Raw genomic sequence first — 21,880 nt, 5'->3', positions numbered from 1 at the left:
AATAAGACATGACTGCGTTTTGATAGCAATAAAGTTTACTAGGTTGCTCTCACCCACTAGAGAATGGTAAGATTTGTGACACAAAGACGCAAACGGAGCGTATTATCATTAGCAAATTATGGACAGAATTTTAAGTTAATGAGAGAAGCTCATTAATGTAGAGAAGGGGAAAAAATAACAAAAGTACAGATCCTGTATACTCTCGCATAACAGGAGAAATGAAGAGATGAAACATTTCATCATGACATCGAACAGAGAACAAACTGGCGATCCGTTTGCAAAGAGTAGAAAGCAGACCATCCATAAGATAGTCTGTAAGGAGGTCTTTTACTAGATTCGATGAAAGATTAATTGCCTTAAAATATCAAAGGACCACACGAGTTTCTACAAGCCTTTTCATGGCCTAGAGTAAGATTGGATAGGTGGGAACCATACTGGTAATCACTATTATTTGCTGAATCTCACTAGTGAAAAAAGTTACTGCTGATGATCCAATCCCCATTATTTTGGTGAGGACTGATAATTTGATGGCTGACAATTTCATACCCCCCCTTTTTTTTGGAAAGGACCGGATATAGTGTGTTGGTTATATGCTGTTGGATAGATGTTTGGAGAGTATGTCAGCTTGAACAAGCAGTTATAAAATGGCTATTAAATCTGGAGCTTAAATTTTGAGTAGTTGGACGGATATTATCAGGACCTAGAGAATTATTAGTACCCAAACTGCTAAGAATTTTTCTAGTGTCTTTCTGAAAGAAGGGCTTGCAGTGAACTTCTCATTGTATAGTATGAGTCCATTTTTACTGGTTGTCTAAACAAGATTTGTAAAAGAAGAAGAAGAAGAGACTAATACTAGAAGGGTAGTACCATATCTTCTCTCAGCTGGTCTTGTATCTTTTAACATTACAATGGTACCAAACAGGAATGCCCACCATGATTTCTAAGCCTCCTTGTTGTGGTCTGATTTCGCTCTTCTGCTCCAAACACCTGATCCAAACAGATTAATTGAATCATTTCGTATCAGAATAAAGGCCTCTATCTTTCATTCCACTCTAAACCTCTGACTAATCTTGAAGTATTGGTTCTCAAACAAGTGTGCCAAACCAGAAAAATCAACTCCAGCAGCTCGTCAAAACCTAAATTAGCACTTCGCCTACACTGTAGCCCTCCAGCATCTTTATAAAAAGAAAATAAATCAAACCTGATTCTGAAATATGGAGAACTGCTCAAGCGACAGTCGAGCATTCTGATCCCTCGTTACTGGATACAACTTCTGCCATTCTGTATTTCCATATCTGTTACATCTAGATAGTATTACAGCAGCATCAACCAAAGATAATCTGGAAATTCTGCACTCTCTGCGCTTTCAAGTCGTTCAAGCCTCCAATAAGAGGGGTGGAGGTTTCACATCGGGTGATGAAATTCATTTCCCACCTAAAGATGATCACAAAGATCCATACCCACGGCAGGATTTGAACACACAGCCTGTTGGTCAGAGAGTAAGTATGCTAAGCACTAGGTCAATAAGTCTAGCTTGTTGTTGTTTTGGAATTAAAGCCGAAGCAACTAAGGCTACGAAACCATGTATTATGTTTAATTAATTACGTGTATTTTCCGATCGATGCAGGTGTTCTAAGGAATGAAAGCTAAAGTTTCTGGGCCATCTTTATATAATACCTGCTAACTCACCTTTAGTTACTTATGAGCAGTAAGAATGTTATTATTTCTAAATGCAGTAGTTCAGTAGGTGTCACTCTTATTGCAAATTAATATAATTACATACTCGAACCGGCTTCCCTTTTCTAAATCCACTGATCAAGCTCGAAGGAATACCAATTGGCAAATCGAAAACCTGTAGATGAATTTACATCTACAGATCAGAATACTCGGCAGTCCTCATTATCGTCACCATCACCCCTTACTTAACTAACCTTCCTTACTTATAAATATACTTAGATTCAGCTCTTCTCTTGGTAGCTTAGACTTTATGCACATTTTATTTTCTGCGCAATGATTTCCTCCAAGCTGGTGTCGTGTTCTTTAACACTACAATGGTACAAATAGTAGAAATTACGTCTGTGATTTCTACGCCTCTTTCCCGAGGTAATATTACGCTGCTCCCAAAGTCAACCTCAACCTATGGAAATGTTGCAGTAAGAAATCGCGTGATTTCTCTTGATATCTCCAGGCATTTATTCATTTAATCCAATCCGGCAAAAAAGATCTCCTTACCCAGCTACCATCTGATGGCCGCTTTTTTTGCTCTTTGCAATTGGATCAACAATTTTTCCCCCCTCTGGTCGATTACTGTGTTATGATGGAATGTTTCATCTTTTCATTTTTCCCTGTCAATGTTGGTATATTTCCAGAGATCCATACTTTGTTTGCATTGTATTAATTAGCTTCTCTCACTAACCTACAATCCCATCCATAGGTTTGTCGATGAGAGTATACTCTATTCCACTTCGATATTTGATAGTATAATCCTTACCATTTTCCAGTGGGTGAGAGCAACCTAATGAACTTTAATGCTACCAAAACACAGCCCTGTCCTATTTCTCACAAGAAAGATTTAATTCTCTTTCCTTCTGTATCAGAAATTTCACGTCTAGTCAAGACTAAATTTCCCTTCTTGGACTGACTTAGGATGTATTTGTGACAAGCCTTTTATGTCACAAATACATCACGTCCACAATGCTCATAGGACAACACAATTCAAGACATTTTTCATCTGTACAACTGATATCACTGTATAATCCTAAATGCTGTCCTTCCTTACGTGTGCGGGTTGTACCAAAAAAAAAAAAAAAAAAACTTCACGTTCTTCAGAATAGGATATCTCAGATCGCGTTCTCAGAGTTGTCCTGTTCTATTTTCCATAAACAGGCCTCGATTATCCATACAGTTTTTCTTCAAACTTCTTATCCTTCCTTCTTTTCATTTATCTTCCTCTATCATTTGAAACAACCTTCCTCACACCTTTTTTCCTCAAAGATCATGGTTTTCAGCGGTTCAAGACACAATAAGAAGCCGGTATGTTGGCTGATCATATTTCATGAATCTCTATGTTTTGTGAGATAAAAACCGAAGATATAACTAAGAAAACTGCGAAAACACCAACGTCCCCCGTTTGTGAAAAGTTTTCATTTATTGTGCATTTTCATTTTTATAATACAATTTACTGGGGCTTGTGAAGGATTGTATACTTTATTTTAAAAATGAGAAATTGATGTAAGATCAATAGTAGGAACCAGTTTATTATCTGCTAATGCAAAATACGATATGTTAATGTTTTTAGAGAGGACATAGAAGAAGCTAAAGTCACAGGAGACTATAGCAAACTCCAGGAGTATTATGACGTCACATTTGGATCTCTCGCTGACATCTGTGCCACGTTCAAGGTAGGCAGTCACTGTTTTCAATGTAATGATTAATGTATTTTTCTCCATGAGCAGACAAATTGGTACCAGGAAATGCATTTCCTGTGTGTGCATGTCATTACATTTTTAATTTTTATTTTAACTGCTGGATAACCACAAACAAGGAAAAGCAATACGATTAATTCAGCGAAGATATCAGTGCATTTCACTGCTAATTTTTACACATTTTAATACTGCACTAGTTCTATTATAAAAATAGTGATCCCTGAGAATGAACGGAAGGTTCTACTTCCTTTTAACTAAAGTGTTTAATATATATATATATATATATATATATATATATATATAAAATGTTAACTTCCTAAAAGTAAAATAATCATTCAGTAGTTAGGTTAACAGTACTAGTTTTGGATATCACTTTTGAACAACCTGCATTATGTATTTTTTATTGAATCCATTTAATAAATATACTGCTTCTAAATAAAAAGAGAGCAATTTATGAAGTAAGCACCAAAATAAAATTGAACTGACACCCATTTCAAAAAGAAAATTTTTTATTCAGTTTAATGATATGGCTTTTGTTCGTTTTTTTCCCCTCCACTAATGTTAACCGGAACATGGCATTAAAAGTTCATTGATGAATATTGAAAATTTTATTTTGAAAACTATCAATCGTTCTTTAGAATTATGATTGAGTGTTTTTCGAAAATATGTTTAATGTTGGCATTAAGTTGTTCAACATTTGAAGAACTAGATAACTTGTTTGACCGAGTTACAAGTATCAGATAAGGAAAGTCTGTCGCGAAAGTTTATTAGATTTAGTAAGTGATTTATTTTTCTGATGCTTCATTTATCATGCGAGCAGATGTGCACTTGCATCACCTTTATGCTCATGATCATTGCTTATCGAATGTTATATTAAGGGAATATTTTAATGTCAATTCACACACGACAAGTTGTAAACTGTGCTTGAGCTAAAAGTTAAATTATCTAAAAATCCTACTCAGCCAGCAAACATGGAACTTTTTCAAGCCACTTGCAGGTCGCCGATAAGCAGGGTTGTGGTTTCATACTGGGCGATGAAATTCAGATATCATTTAAAGACACTCAGCCGTCAATTCCTTCCGTGGGTTCGAAATCACAGCTAGTTGGTGCGGAGATGCTATCACTTCGGCCAACAAGGCAAATATAGTAGGCAGAATTAGATGGCAAAAGCATCCAATTATATTATCATCCATCCAAATAAAGCATACCACATAGATCACTATAAATAAATAATATTTATCAGAAAATCAAAGATCAAACAATCAGTAATCTTCATATCGAATACTTAACATATACAAACATACAATCACGTTAAAATAATGGGTGCTTTCTCTGATACGACAAGAAATTCAAAACTCCCCTAATATGACAGTAAGCAGGAGAAACAATTTGCATAGAATTTAAATTATTTGAAGTGATGCGAGTCACTTCAAATCCTGCAAGTCTTCAGGATTGATTCATCTCATATGCTGAATGGATTCTGAGGTGATGCACGCAGGCATTTCAAAATATTCGTGCAGTGAACAGACGACCAAAAGAAGAAAAAAACAAGCAGAAAATCATTAACCCATTAAAAAATCGATGAATGCAATAAAAGCAATGAAATCATTAAAATCAAGGAAATGATTAACGATAATGAACATTACGAGCAGCACTGTCACTTTGTTTAGTAATAAAAAACAATAAAAAACGCATCACTTCAAATAATTTAAATTCTATGAAATTGTTTCTCCTACTTACTGTCATGTTAGGGGAGTTTTGAATTTCTTGTCGAATCAGAGAAAGCACCCATCGATCTTTTGTCCGTCATTTGGCACACCTGAAGAAACCTTGCTGTTTTTCTGGATAAACACCACCATAATGACAACACAACACGAAACATTTATTTTCAAGATGAATGATCATCTAACACATAGGTGGCCAACAGCAGGCCCGCGGCAGGATATAAAATATATTAAATTATGTGTATTATCAATTTAGCTATTAATTTCGACCGCAGATTTTCTGATTGTATACTAGTTATATTCATTATTTCTGATGAAGGAAACAATTTATATTCTCAACAATATTGTTCTCCCAGTAGTAAAATGATTTAACAAATATAGTAATTCAATACATATAATTAGTCGATATTGCCTTGAAAAAATGCAGTTTATTTTTAAGTTTTGTCTAAACGTGTGCGGCCCGTGACGCTACCACTCATCATATATTGGCCCTCGTGTAGAATATAGTTGGCCACACCTGATTTAACATATTCTGACAAGCTGCAAAACTTGAAAAAAATTTAGTCTGATACCACTTATTTGGTTCGCTTTTTTTATGCAACGTAAGCATCTCACCTGTGTTTCGACGACTTCCATATTTGTGAATTCACATTTGCGACGTTTTTTTTTTCTTTTCTTTTTTCTTTTTTTTCATTTCATATTTTTATCATTATCAAACTGTTTTCGCATCTTCTACTAGCCTACCATAACTGCACCACTGGAGAGAGAGGTTTCATGGATGCAGATCTTTTGATGCTGTCTAATGCAAAGTTAGAATGCGTTTGTTGGTTAATTAAACAGCGTTATCATAATTGAGGTAGATAACTTCAAACATTTATTATGACTGGTGGAAAGGTAACAGACGATGGTATTTGTTTTGCAGCTGTGAGTAACATTTCATGTTATATGTGTCCATAGCAACTACATCTTTAACTGCGTCCATCCCAAGGGCAGTTTGTCTGACTTGTGGGATGAAGCATCAGAACTCACAGAAGGAAAAAGTGGCTAATTCTTCTTCAGCTTAAAAACCCGTGTAGAGCTTCTTTGTATCCTAGATAAGATTCAGACCCACGGTTTTATTTTATTTAACGATCGAGCTAAGGAATCTCGGTGAACTTCCCAGATGCGAAAGGGTAATTACATGTCGAATTGTAAACAAATTCAGCAATCTAATGGAAAAAAATCGATTTACAAATCGCACAAATTATTTATTGAAACTGGTTGCTTCAGTACAAAAAATAGGAAAACAGCCTAACAGAGAAAGTGTGGAATGCTTTAGGTGGTACTGTAAGGCAATAAAATTTAGTGCAGCTCAGCGATAAACATCGGTGGCGTGACTTTTGTGTTGATAAGACGAACCGACTGGAAGAAGAAATTTCGCCATTGAACAAGATTATTTTTAGTAACGAGGCGACATTTGATATTTCCGACAACGTTAACTGACCTTTTGAAACCCACGTGCTGTTAGTTCCCAAGAATGAGTGACATAGCCCAAAAGCGAATTTGTTTTGTGCTGTCATCGAATCACATATTTATAAGCCATTCTTCTTTGCGAAGCATAACGTAAAAGCGTCATGTAATTTATCATAATTTAACAAATATCCTTGTTCCCTGGCAAGTTATTATATAATGGTTTTTCATCAAAATGGGGACTTAACTACAGTAGATGTGATGCATCTCCTAAATGAAACTTTTCCACAGCAGTGGACTGGATGGAGCGCACAACCTATGCTTACTCAGACTTCCGGATATGAGTCCGGTGGACTTCCGCTTTTCGTGAATTTGTCAAAGTCATGGCCTAGATACTACTTCTGCCACAGAATCTGAGATCGTAGAGATAGGATTCGATACGGGATTATGCCATTACTGTTTTTGTGGATTTTACCGTGCTACCAGAAGTGTGGAATTTCATTGTGGTGCTTGTCGCATTACTGTGAGAAGCCGTCCTTATCATTTATGAACATCATTAATAGTTGAAGTGCTATTGACTATTATGAACCCAATTATCCTAGAATTAGCTATCAGTTTAGAATAATACAGAGTTGGATTTGGTTGAATGGAATTATGGTTAAGGTCATGAGATCAGTTTATTCTGTCCGCCGTCTTTTTTGCGAGATGAAAACCCGAATCCTAGAAGGAAAAATTATGTCATCTAAGTACATCACCCGCTGATTCACCTTCAGATGAAAAGTTCATATAAATATTCCTTACATCCTACCCTGAATTCGAACTCAGATCTTCCCAGCCGAAGGGCGCAAATGCTCGCAATAGGGTATCAATTAATGGATACTCAGAATTATTTTTAGAATGAGATTTAAATATGTGTAGAGATCCCAATACGCTGACGATTATCCTTTGATAATCCTATGACGATTATCAAAGGGGGTCCACTTAAATATTTTAAAATGTTTAAGCGTGTATGTCATTTAAACATTTTTGTGCAACTGCGTCTCTGAATACAGCTTGTTCAGTGTGTGATATGAAAAGTGATGAAATGTTAATTTTTACGTTCTGCATGCGATTGTCTCCACACTCCCGTCCTGCAGAAGTATGTAAAATTGAATTTATCTGACATCTATGTTTTCAAATTTAGTGAACAGGGTGATAACTAACAAAATTAACTTTTCCTATTTCAGTGAGCATAATTTTGAGTCGATATCGGTTGATTTCAGCCTACATTGAAACAACACTGCAGTAATTCATCTTTTCTCAAAATCTCAAAATTCATTTTAAAGCTCTTGATTTCTTTTCTGTATTATCTTGTTTCTGACAGTCAATTCTATGAAAGTGAGTGTTCCTTGTCGTTATGTTTTACAGTTTTCGCGATGGTATTAGATAATCTAGTGGCTTTCATCAGTTGCTACGGACATCCAACAATTATATAACGAAACTTTAATTGTAAGCGAAGTTTCTAATTTTCTGGTTAACGAGAAGTCCAGTTTTTTCCCAAAAATGAACAAAGTAATAATATTAAATATAGGAATATTTTTAGTTGCAACAAATGTTATTATTTTCTATTACGAGCAATTTTAGAACTCGGATCATCTTATCTAAATATAGTTACGTCTTGCAACATGACTTCGTCGTATCTTTTTTTTTTTTTTTTTGAGTTTGTCGTATTACACTGGCAGCACACTACTGTTGACTGTGGTCATTAGTGATTTATTTCAACAATATTTGTTATTTTGAGATAAAATCAAAGTTAGGGTTTCTCAAAAACATTTTTGTATAGTGAAGTCGTTCATTATCATAGCATAGGAATTTAGAGACGATCTGATTTATGTACTATAGAAAGTTTATTTATTTTATTGATAACATGAGGCGGAATTGTTTAAAAACATTTTGCAAATGATGCTACAATTCAGATAAGAGATAAATTTTAGGGGGACCCTAAATACATTAGTCCATTAAGAGCGCAGTTATTGTTTTGTATCACTTCAAATCTTTTTGCTAATTTTTGCAACTAAAAGGAAATGTTGCATAGGGCAAACGCGCTCTCGATATACGTTACTTAACGAGGGTTGTTTAATAAACAAAAGGCAAGAAGATAAGGTGTGGATTTACGTTCATTGAACACGATTAATACTATGAGGGAGCGATTAAAATCACTGGTGTCCATATTAACTGCGTGGCTTATTAAAAATAAAAGTAGTGTTAATATAAAGTGGTAATTATTATTTTTTAGTTTTAACAAAAATTGTTCAACGAGTTTTTTTCAAAGTTTTAAATATTAAACTTCATCAAAAGGAATTCATCTATTATTTCATAAAGATGGATGGACGGAAAGATAGACTAAAAGCAATGGCGTTCTAATAGATGCATTCGATGCGAGCGAGCCACTGCTTCGACTAAAAACAAAATCGACAGATTTTAGTAACGATCCGAAATACTTATATTCAATAAAATTATTCCTTCCTGAAAATAGGAGTAACACGCGCAGACTGGCAGTGGATGGAGAAACAGAATCTAATAAGTACGATTTCGCGAAACGCATCGAAAATGAACACCATTTATTGATGACATCTTTTCAACGACAACAGAAACGGCCCGATTAATTTGTGTAACAGAAACAGAACCTACTGTTAACATGGGAGCATCGCACACCTTTTTCAGCTATCAAAAGGAAGCTGTTTTGTTATATATAGAGAGATTTAGTATAAAAATTATTTTATTTCGTTCCTTCCTAAAATTTACCCTAAAAATCCATTGCAGTTTTCTGATTATAAATCTTTAATTCATATGTTCTGATTACAAAATCCATTACACATAAATTCAATTTTACATGATGACGGAGTGCAGTGTTATTCCCCTCTAAATTATGCAAAATATGCAGTTCTGTTTATTGTAATCGCTAAAAGTCAGGGTTCCGACAGCTGCAGATAGGCCCATCCGCTTATTGATAAAGTTTTGGTTTATGAAGATTCCAAACACGAAAGGTTACTGAACCTATAATACACCTTGGATACAAATGAGCTTGAAGTGGATGAAAGATTTATTACAATTAGTTCCTCCTCAACAAAACTGTCGTGTGTGTGTGTGTGTGTGTGTGTGTGTGTGTGTGTGTGTGTGTGTGTGTGTGTGTGTGTGTGTGTGTGTGTGTGTGTGTGTGTGTGTGTGTGTGTGTGTGTGTGTGTGTGTGTTGCACTCCTTAGCGTTTTTGAGTATGTTATTTAATCGAAAAAATATCCGTACTAAAATACGTGATTAGCATGTACGATCTCTGCTTAGACATCAGAACGGAAGGGATAAGGAGAGACAAGAAAAGAAAAAAAAAAGAAAAAAAGGTAACAGAGAAACATTGAACTTAGAAAAATAAAAACTGTTTACTATCGACTAATACATTTGTTCTAGGAATTTTGGTCGGAAGGAAACTTTCCTTGCGTGTAAGGCATTCATTTCGGTTCAATGTGCTTTAATATAAAAAAGCAATTCATAGAGAACATTCGATTTTTGACCTTCTAGGCTGTTGGAACTTGAAAAGGTGGGCGTTGAGTCATCAATATTTTTTAGATGTCGGACTTCTCAGAACTACGAAAACTAACTTTCTCATTAAGACTGAATACTCGATGCTCGTTTCCTTCTCTCTCCAGCAATACTAAATCAATACAGAGAATCTGAGGAATGTAATCTATAGTCTTAACGTTCCACTGTATATCTATACTTTTACAAGTCATCAGTTTGTGGGGAGTACATTTTTACGATAAATACTTATAAAATTATACGTTTGCACATATTTATACCATAAGTTAATGTACCAAAATAGAGCCGCATTTCATTTACTAATTGTTACACAGAATACTGAAATAAAATTTTAGGCACGATTTCTTTTCGAGCGTAATGTTATGGCACTTAATATCATCCTTTACTAAGCTTAATTTGCACATTAACAGTTTAAATAAAATGGGTTTTATTTAAATTTTAAATTAGCTATATACAAGACAGTGTTCAAACCAATTTTAACTTATGGATCTAAGAGCTGGGTTCGAAGTAAAACACTTCACCAAAGACTAGAGACCGCAGATATGAGAGTCCTGAGAAAGATTAGGAGCGTGAACAGATGGTATCAATGGCAATATCATATTGAAAACGAGGATATTAGGAAAGAACTCTTGATATTGTCAGCATCCAGGAATGCATTAGCAGAGCTAATCTCAGGTGGTATGGTCACTTAAACAGAATGGGAAAGGAAAGATGAGAAAAGCAAGTGTTCTCTGCCATGTTGGCAGGAAAAAGACCCAGAAGATGACCAAGATATAGGTGGATTGATACGCTAAAAAGTGCCTTAGAAGACAGAAATATAATACCCGATAATATTGGAGTCTTGACAGGAAAAAGACGGATTTGGAGGAAAATTGTAGATAGGAAGTTAGTAATAATGTAAATTTTTCATGTAGTACTATCATATCCTATACAACCCTTGAGGGTAAATATAAGGAATTTGATGATGATGATGATAAAATGAGTGTTTTCTTTATGTAATTCAGAGATCGCAAGTGCTGCTTTTTTTTTCTTGTTACGCCTTCCTAAAAATGAGTTATTTTAACACAGACATTCTTTGCAGGTAAATCCTGAAGAAGAGGGCGCGAAAATCGATGATCCAGAACTGAAAATGGATCTGCTTCATGGGACCTATGATGCATTATCGGAACTTGTGAGTTGTCTTTTTCATGTGTATTTTTTATCAAGTTTTCATGTTTTTATTCTTGATACAAAACTCTTCCATAATAACACGTTTCTTTTTTCCCCCAGCCTTCCTATATCAGTAAAGCAGTCCTAAAATCAATGATAGGAGGTCTCCTTTCTGCCAACATCAGGTAAATTATTATTATTATTTATTATATTTATTTATTTTTTGTTTTTATCAAGAGATTTCTTTCCACTTTGAGACAGCTGTAACAAGAATAATCTGGAAATGCAAAATAGTGAATTTGGTAGATATCCACCTTTTTTTTTTCCTTCCACTGCTGTTATCCACCATGGCTGCAAGGAGAAATAAATTAAAGGGATAATCAGTTGGGAGAATCTCCCATAGAACAGTTGAATTTTGTAAGACATCATTTTTCATTTGAAAATGGTGGACTGTTCCAAAATTGGACACCTTGTTTATCAACAAATCAATAACTTTTCTTAGCATGCCTTCTTATCATACAGACCACATTATCATGATGTGGTCTGTATGATATTCATGCTACATCATCAACAACCTCCATAATTTTAACTGCGTGACTGAAATGTTACACTTATTTCAATATTATAGAAAAAGAATCTGTTTGCAACTACTAAATAACTAATAATAAACAGCCAGAGATAATGGATAACCGAAAATTTACACTTTCATTTTTTTACTCTAGATTGAAGGCTAAAGACGAAACCAGAGCTCTGTTTGCCCTTTTACAGGTAAGATTTCATGTTATAAAGAATATTTCACAATTGCATTGAATACAATATCTGCTCTTTATACAGCTAGATTAAAGTGATTTTGAAAACTGAACTCATCAGTGAACTCTTTTAAATTAATGATGATTTTACAAAGCTTTTTCAAAAGCACATCTTCTGCAGGCTTAAGATATATTTGCATGGCAAACCTCAACTGAGTTTAGATGTTAATATTTTTACAGAATCCTTTATTCAGCAACCAGTCATCGTATACAGTGTTTGCACATCTCTTACGTAGGATAGTTGGTCTAAGTAGTGGGGATCATCAGCTTCTCATTCACTGGTTTGCTAGGTAAGATCTATTTCTAATTAGCTGTGATCGTTTTCTAGCATAACTATCTAGTGGTAGCCACGTGAGATATTTTATGACGTAATTTGAAAAAGAATGTTAGGAATCTCTTAACAATGAAAATTGTCTAATTTATTATAAACACACGGATGATTACAAACATCAAACAAAATCTATGTGCATGATGATTTCAAAACTACGACACGCAACTACTTCTTTTACAATTAGTAGATCGGTTAATAATTGAACTAGTCTTTGCTAAGAAGAATATAGGAATCGCCCTCTTCCGCTTATATTATCAGTCAGTGGCTTTATTGACACATCAATTAATAGCGCATTCATGAGCATGTCCTAACAATTGCTTTCAGTTTGAAAGTCATGTACTCGAATCCCATCTAGGAAGAGAGGAACTTTATAGAATGGATTTTCAGCTAAAAGAAGAGTTAGCCGGTCTCATACGAAGTGGCAGGATTTTTTCCTTCTATAAACTAGGGTTTTTTGATTCCACAAACATAGACAAACCCGCCAGATCATACTATCCACTTTTCGAGTGCTATAACTTCTCAGAGATTGCATACATTCTGAGAAAGTATTCGTCTTCTGAACATCAAGATTCTACTCAAGACTTTTCACTGGCGGTTAAATCAATAAGTCTTGTTCAATTCCTGCAACTTGATGCTCTACTTTCTGGAACGTATGCAATGTAGTACGACAGTTTTGATTTTCGTAATTAATAAACATTCCTCTTTGACTAATATTCTTTTCATCGTCGTCTTCATCATCATCTTCTTTTTCTTATACTCTGTTTTTATGATAAAATAACACATGAAAGGTTGTAAATCTATAGTATATTAGTATCATTGGTTTATAACATGCCTAATCCTTAACCCACCCACGGTAGTAATAACGTTGGTGGGTTAAGGATTATAATTCAGAAATATTGCTCTAGAGACCAAACATTCCAGTTTTTCCCCCAAACCATCTGGGCCTTCACTTAGCAGGTCTCGCACCGGAAATGAATTTCACTTATTCCTACATACATTCGAAAACATCCATGTTAGAGCAGGATTCGAATACATCTAGTATGCGAAGAGCAAACACGTTATTCCCCCTTTATCTACGCTGTCTGGCACGTATTGCCGTATAGGTTGGAAGATTTGGACATTACTAGAGTTGTCCGATGATATCATGAATTCAGTAATGCATATAACTATCATGTCATATAATTTTTAGAACAAACACCTATTGACAAAATGACGATTAGATTATATAAAGAGATGAAGATCAACTATTTCAGGATCGGGTAATTATGTAATCTAGTCAGTTAGTAGTAAAATACTTAAAAAATGGTGAAACCGAATATGAAAGAGGAACAATAATGTGAAATTAGTTTAATGATAATATGTGCACAGAATTTTAAAGGTAGCGATCGCTCCGTGTAAATATATCGAATTGTCATTCATGCGCGCGACAAAAACATTCTACTTATTTGCATAAAATTGTACTTTCATATATGGAACGTATAAAATACCGGCATTTCACTGTAAAAACATTCTACTTGTTCATATAAAATTGTACATTCAACTTGTTGAATTTTCATTTTCATTTCATTGTATTGAATATAAATAAGATTAAGTGAATGCATCGAATATAACTCTTATTTAATTATAAAAAATGCATTTATAAATAATGCTTTGAAAGTGAAAAAAAAAAACAAATTAAATTTCAATAATTACATTAAATTTTGGAAACTTATGTAGGAAATATTTCTTAAAAAGTTTCTCTTCTTGAAAACAGCCTTGTATTTTGTTCTTTGTCTCCGTGTTGGCTTCAACGAATATCATTGGTAAATTTAAGAAAATTGTTTATCCGTGGGAAGGCCTTCATGATTCTTGGCATGCTAACAATCTGAAAATGGACCCATAGTTTACATTAAATATTCGAATTTTAAAAATTACTATTATTATTATTATACGAGCATCTCCATGGAGTCCGAAGACTCATCGCGGAACACCCAATCTACCAAAACAATCTATTATACCTCTCCTTGAACCCATTAGGAAACAAAGCACTCACAACTGATCTGGTAACCCATTCAATTGATTCACAACTCTCCAAGCAAAAATCTAGTCCTCACATCACTACTAACAACATCTTTATTCAACTTCCAGGGATGACCTCTTGTTCTGGTCTTTCTAGACCAGAACAAGGGGTCATCCCTTGTTCTGGTCTAGAAATGGTCATGAGTCCTTGACTCTCTGGAGGTCTCAGATAATAATAATAATAATAATAATAATAATCTATCCAATTAAGCAACTTAAATGTTTCTATCATATCCCCTCTTTTTATCCTATCAACCAACTTCTGCAATCCACACACCTTCAATCAAGCCTCATAGTGAACATTCCCCAGGCCACTCACCATCTTGGTCGCTCGCCTCTGAATCCTGTACCGCTTCCTCATCCATATGAAACCCAGGAGACCATACTTCAGCACAGTAGTCCAGATGTGGGCATATCAATGCCTTATAAAGACTTCCTTATCTTTATTTGTTAATGTGTTCTTCAATACCCAAGTAATCTTATGGGCTACCTTAGCAACCTTAGCAATATGTCCTCTAAACTTTAATGCTCTGTCTACCACCACCTCTAAAGCTTCGTCTATTTCATTGAGTACGGTGCCATCAATGTGATACACGACTTGTAATCTATTTATCTCAAAATACACAACTTTACATTTTTAAATGTAATGCCTATTTAAATCATCTTGCATCGAGCTCTCCCCCATTGCCTTGATTAACTATTATCTACCTAATTTAGCATCATCAGCAAACAAATGAATATTTCCTTTCAGGTTATTTCCTATACCATTTATGTACAAATTAAACAACAATGTCCCAGCACTGATATCCATCCCCATTGGTTTAATCTGCATAACAGTGTTCCATGTGGTATTCTGTCCAATGTCATTGCAACATCCTGCAAAATCATCGCGTAGCCATTTTCCTTATCCAACTCAGCTGTTACTTTATTATAAAAAGTTAGTAAATCACTAAGGCATGACCAACCTTTTGCAAAGCCATGTTGACCCTCATAGGGTATCATATTTTGATCCACTCATTCTTGAATTCTCTTTTTGACCAATTTTTTAGTATTTTTACCACCACACCTGAGATGCACCCACAACTGCAGTCTTAGAACCTTCCTTATGCAAAGGATTTGTTTTGACCTCATTTCACTCCGTACGAACTATACCAGAGCTGAGACTTAAATTAAACAGCCTTGTCAAAGGCATTACCAGTTCCCTTGCACATTCTCGCAAAATCCTACCTGATATCCCATCCCACAGTTGTATTTACACTGAGATTCTTAAATATCCAAAGAACAACCTCCAATTCATCCACCTCTGTTCCCACATCAGTGTCTGTCACATATGTTAAAGTAGTAACCTCACTAGGATGATATACCCTTGCAAAGTGGTCACTCAGTAACTCAACTATTTTATCCAGTTCTGTTTCCTCGTGATCATTGTTGCTCATTAAGGTTAATCGCCCATAGTCATTCTTCCTCTTACTTGCCATATATCGAAAGAACTCTTTGGAATTTCCTTTAACTGCTTGGCTAGATTATTCTCATAATCTGATTTTGCCTTCCTTGCCATGCTGGTCCCCTTTCTGGCCTGAGCCTTATTCTGTTCGTGAATTTTCTGGTCACCTTTCTCTTTATATACCCACCACAGTATTTTCTTCTTCTGCAGCTCGTGCTTAATGACATTACTCATCCATCTAACTCCTAACCGATTAACCCTGCTTACCCTAGGTATAAAATTTAATACTGCTTCCTCTAGATTACCCTTAACTATATCCCGTGAACTACCAACATCCTTATCCTGTAATGTGTTTATACCATGGTACAGATTTAAGATTCTTCCTAAGCTTGTCATAATCAGCTGCCTTGTAGTTCCACAAATATCCCTTCTTGATAGAATGTTCCTCATGTTTTACAATCTCCCAATTCAAGACCACATAATCATTTTCACCAACTGGAGGCAATGTGGTAATCACTTTGATTAGGCTCTTCTGATCCTATGACCAGGTCCAATACTATCCCACCCCTAGTCTCCTCCATAACATTCTGCTTAAAGTAATTATCTCTTAGCAGGTGTATAAATTCTATTTCCTTCCTACCATATGATCTTACTTCCTTCCAGTCTACATCTCCATAGTTGAAGTCCCTCATAATAATCGCTCGACCTGTACTCATTGTACTAGTTTGGTGATGCATCTTCCATATCATTTGTGGAAACTCTCTGGTCTATAGCAACAACCAACTGTCTATTTTGTTTTACTGCCCTTAATCTTACATCAGATTGCTTCAAATGAACAGTCACCTTCCTGCCTGTCTCCTATTATTTTTGGCCGCAATTCATCCGCTATTATCAGCAATACTGCTCACCTCTCCTCATCTTTTCTTTATCTTCCCATGAAAATAAATATAAGTTAATATTTGTTTGATTTTTATCCTGATAATAGATGCAATTATAATTTTTAAGCGACCTAACGTCACGTGTTCAGAAAATTGCTTGTAGGTCAGATAGCACTATGTCGGCGGCGTGAGGCATAGGTGTGCTTCCTACAAACCCATGAATTCTCTAAGAAAGAAATTCTAAATTACTCTTATTCTGATCATGAACATATCAACAAAGTTTTCGAATTCTGCACTGATTGCAAAGTGCACTAATTGTGCTGTCTGATGCTAAAAAAGATGGATTTCAAAAAATACCTATTTAGAAATGGAAAATACATTGTATGGTTACTAAACAACACGGTGAAGGTTTCCACGACTTACTACAGCACACTGAAGTGAAATCAGAATCCTATTCTGTAATGTGTTTGGACATCTTTCTGCGCTTCCAGCACACAACAGGATAACTACTCATTAACTGTTTTCATAAATCAGGACTGGTTTGTGATATTTTTGGAACCCACTCGAAACAGGTAAGCTTCACAACAAACATTAACACATTGATCAAACTTCTCACAAGGCTGTCGTTCATCGTTTCATTATACATGAGATCACTGCTAATATCCGATATAAGTCGCTCATTCTGAAAAAAGTCCGGCAGATATCAACACATTGTCGCATGTTTCTGATTTATTTTTCGTAAATCATTGATTCATAAATTTAATTTTTGAATAATTATGCCTAAGAATGAAAAAAGAGGAAAGTAGGCATATCGATTTTTTAACAAAAATGCAGTTTAATTTTTTAAATTAATTATTTATTTTTGTTGAGTCAAAAAGGAAAACCAAGCGTGGTCATTTTGTGGCCGACTTGGAGTGTTCGGAAGCTTTTTTTTTTTTTTTTTTTTTGGAGTTCTACAACTTTGTGAATAAAAGCCGCGTTACGAGATGAAGCATTTTCCTAGGAAAATATCGAATATTTTTAGATCACATACATCTCACCTTAACATATTTAAACTATTAAACCAGAGGTAGCAAACTGGTTGCCCGCGGGCCGGATACGGCCCCCGAGGCTTCGTATCCGACCCGCGAACTTAATTCTTTTCTAAAAATCAATCTTTCTAATATCCTGCGGGTATTAAAACAGAAAAAAATTCAAACTTCCAAATGTTTTATGATAGCTTTAAACAAAAGTAAAACTTATTGCTACAATTCTTTGTACTGTTTCTATCATCAAATGTTGGCAATACTGAATGGAAGTTACTTGTCACGCAGCCATTTTAAGATACGTGGTACAATGTCAATAAGTTACAGGTTGCCATTGTAATATGATAGTGTGTTAATAAAAAGTTACCTCAATAACATATTTTTTTGCCCATAACAATGTGTGAATTTAAAGTTAAAAAAATAAAAATAGATCAAGAAGGCAGAACATTTCAAGAAAAATGGGAGAAGGCATATTTCTTTGTGGTAGTAAAAAATATTCCAACATATTTGATATGTAGACAAAGTGTCGCCGTGGTGAAAGGATATAACCTAAGACGCCATTATGAAACAAACCATAAGAACTGTGATAAATATACAGAAAAGATGCGTGATGACAAACTTAAGATTTAAAAAATGAACTGAAGTTTCAACAGAGGATATTTTCGAATGTTATCACAACAAGTGATGCTGCTGTTAAATGTAGTTACGTCATAAGTGAAAGAATTGCTCGGCTTCGAAATCTTTTACTTATGGGGAATTTATTTACAAATTGTATTTTAAGTGCAGTTGAAATCATATATCCGGAAAAAAAGCAAGCATTTCAAAGTATAAGCCTATCAGGAAATACAGTTGCGGAGAGTGTTGAAGATATAGCAGAGAACTTCCAAGATATATTGCGTGAAAAAATAACGAGTTTTGTAGCGTTTTCCATTGCAGTTAACTAATGTACAGACATTATTAATCCTTCCCAGTTAGGACGATATGAATGTGACTGATGAACTATTGGATAGTAGTGCCTATGTCAGGAACAACGACAGGAAATGACTTATATTTGTGTATTGAGAAAAATCTTGAAAATGCTCATACGGTCTAAATTGACTGGTCAAAAATTGTAAGTGTGACTACAAATGGGGCTCCTGCTATGGTTGGTGTTAACGCTCGGACTTGTTACAAAACTTCAAATGAAAAAGGAATGTTGTGCAAGGACAAACTTAAATCGTTTCATTGCATAATACACCAGGAGTCACTTCGTGCTAAAAAACTAAAGATGGAACACATCATGAGTGTAGTAATTAAAACAGTAAACTGGATACGCTCTCACGCCTTGAATCATCGACAATTCAATGCTTTTGTTGGATGAATTGGATTCACAATACATCAGTTTGCTATATTATACGGAGGTTAGGTGGCTTAGTCGTGGCGTCGTTTTAAAAAGAATTTTTGAACTCTTAAAAGAAACTGACATGTTTACTTCATCCAAAGGAAAATTGATTCCTCAGAGCTCACCGATGAAGATTGGTGCAAAGACTTGGCCTTTTTAGTTGACATAACAAGCCACTTAAACACTTTGAATACTGCTCTGCAAGGACATGAACTCAGTGGCGCACCCAGGGAGGGGGACAAGGGGCCCTGCCCCCCCCCCCCAAAAAAAAAAGAAAACGTTATACACTAGAAAATTTTCCAAAATACTTTTCCTAATTAAAATTCATTTTTTATTTATGTTGTGTCATGTCTTCTATTTCTATACTACTTATGAATTAGGGGTCACATAAGGTGAGAGAACCCTATAGCAGTGTTTCTCAACCTATGGTCCACAGGCTTAAATTAACCAAATAAATCTATATATTTTAATTATCCAAACAAAACAAATTAAAATTGAATAAGTAAGTAAACATTATTAAAATAAAATGAATACTTAAAAAAAATAGCGGCAGAATGACGAGAAATAAAAGAGGGATGAAGTGAAAAACAATATGGTTTTATTGCTTCCACCTTCCCTTGCTGTTTTGTCAGATTTGAAGTGAACGTGTGTTGTCCACATGACCACGTTTCAACCAATTGCTTGCTGTTTATTGATCTTTATTGTTGAAGGTTTTCCTCTTTCAACCAGTGCTCAATATATCTCCAGAAGTGCTAAGTAATACTCAGACAAAATGTGTTGTGAGTTAACTCCAGTATTTATATGTTTTTCGGAAATCGCGCGAAAAGCAAGTTGACAATTAATAAATTACAAAAATAAAGATAAAAATCTTTATTTTTGTAAGTCAAAATTATGTATTTAAATAATTTTCTTAAAGTATGAATAAAATGTAATTGAACTTGTATTTTCTAAACTTGTTATATTTTTAAATTTTAAAAATAAAAATGGTTACAAATTTAAAAGGTGATGTAACTGTTTACGTAAGTTCTTTAAAGGCCCGACAACAAAAGCGCCTTTGTTAGAGCCTTTTTTTTTAGTTTATGTTTTGGTTCACAGAATAATATTGAATACGGCCCTCGTCAGATATACATCTAATTGACTAGCCCTTTGCTGCGTTTGAGTTTGAGACCCCTGTATTAAACATTAAAAATAATTTAAAATAGTTTAAAATTCCTAATGTTCATAGGCTGAAAACAAATCGAATCCTGTTATTGATTTCGGGATATGGTAGCGCGAATATTATTACGATTCTGTGGAGTTTACAAAAATAGAAAATATATCTATCGGAAGATTTAAAGATAAATGTTAATATATACTTCAAAAATTCAGTTTGAGAGTAAAAATAATATTTCAGGGAATATGAAGCTTTCAAAATATAAAACTGGAACTGTATATTCAACATTTACATTTGTTATTGAACGTCATTGATTTCTGGTTGTCTATTTAACCTTAGCTGCAATATCAGTGAAGATTAAGGTACTTATTAATCCTCTGTTTTACAGGGCTGATCAAGACAGATTACGCCAGCTGGTTAAGCGGATTTTGCAATTTGTCACTATACGTGAGTTCCCTCCTGCTAATGGCCACAAACTGCCTTCCATCAGCAAAAGTCGTTGGTGGATACCATGTGCCACTAGGATTCTGGCTCTTATCAGTAAGCATGCATGATATTTCGGCTACACATGTCAATTATTGTACGTGTAGGTCCCTCTTCCCTCCATAAATAAAGTAGTGCTTAATAAATCGAGAACGTTGCTCATATTTTATTCTTTCTTTCTTTGTTTTATTTCAAAGACGTTGTGAGCAATTTTCTGTAGTCGTGTGATAAGACTTAGCACTGAATATATGACTGCTTTTTTCTTTCAGATACAGCTAATAACCGAAGTACGCCGAATCTCATTCCTTACACTGAGTTTTACAACAGTGCCCTGGATCATATAAACTTAATGGCAGAGTATTATCGCTGGCAGAATCCCTCCAAACACCACAAGTAAGTTGCACATCATTCGTGGTAGCGTTTCTCATATCTGACCATCTTTGAATAGCACGAAAAGGACCTTTAAAGAGACTCCTCCATCCATTATTAAAATACTATACCATTTACTAAATTGTCTTTGACATTTCAATATACTAAAAGAAATGCGTTATCACGTAATTAATAATTTCGCCATTTCCTAACTCTACAGTAATTAGCAGCAATGAAAACTTATTGGCGAAAGTGCTGAAGTCACGAAAACAAGGGAATGTAATGCCGTATTTAAAGCGAGGCATCCATCTCTTCTGCCATTAATGTTAGTTTGCGTGTTTCCATAATGGACGGCGCATTCTGTATAAGTAAACTGTAAACGCGAAGTGGGTCTTGTGTATGCCTAGACAAAACATTGTGCCAAGAGGCGCCACTATGTCGGAGAAGATCGGTGTGGCGTTTTTCAGTAGCCACAGCTGGCCAACAGGGAGCAACACTTCGGTATCAAAATATCGTATTACATAAATAATATAGCAGAAATAGATTATGAACAATCCGGAAATCGTTGCTGTTTTTTTGTTTACTATTTTTATCATCTCTAAATAGCATTTTTGCAGATCGATTATGCAGTT

At 34.9% G+C, this 21,880-nt stretch overlaps 1 protein-coding gene across 1 annotated transcript in view; it reads left to right on the top strand.

The window, feature by feature from the left end:
* The window catches only part of LOC150106830 (putative E3 ubiquitin-protein ligase HECTD2), a 103,444-nt gene that overhangs the window by 50,921 nt on the left and 30,643 nt on the right, over positions 1–21,880 (top strand). The window contains exons 5-11 of the mRNA XM_090393487.1: positions 3,299–3,401; positions 11,250–11,339; positions 11,438–11,502; positions 12,040–12,085; positions 12,307–12,416; positions 20,785–20,936; positions 21,149–21,272. Of these exons, the coding sequence (XP_090249613.1) occupies positions 3,299–3,401; positions 11,250–11,339; positions 11,438–11,502; positions 12,040–12,085; positions 12,307–12,416; positions 20,785–20,936; positions 21,149–21,272 (690 nt within the window). The remainder of the gene's footprint in view (positions 1–3,298; positions 3,402–11,249; positions 11,340–11,437; positions 11,503–12,039; positions 12,086–12,306; positions 12,417–20,784; positions 20,937–21,148; positions 21,273–21,880) is intronic.

The sequence above is a fragment of the Typopeltis vanoorti genome, chromosome 5 (assembly GCF_054136105.1).
Source record: "Typopeltis vanoorti isolate ZY-2024b chromosome 5, IOZ_Tvanoo_1.0, whole genome shotgun sequence".
Classification (NCBI taxonomy): Eukaryota; Metazoa; Arthropoda; class Arachnida; order Uropygi; family Thelyphonidae; genus Typopeltis; species Typopeltis vanoorti.
This window is presented reverse-complemented; position numbering and strand designations above follow the sequence as displayed.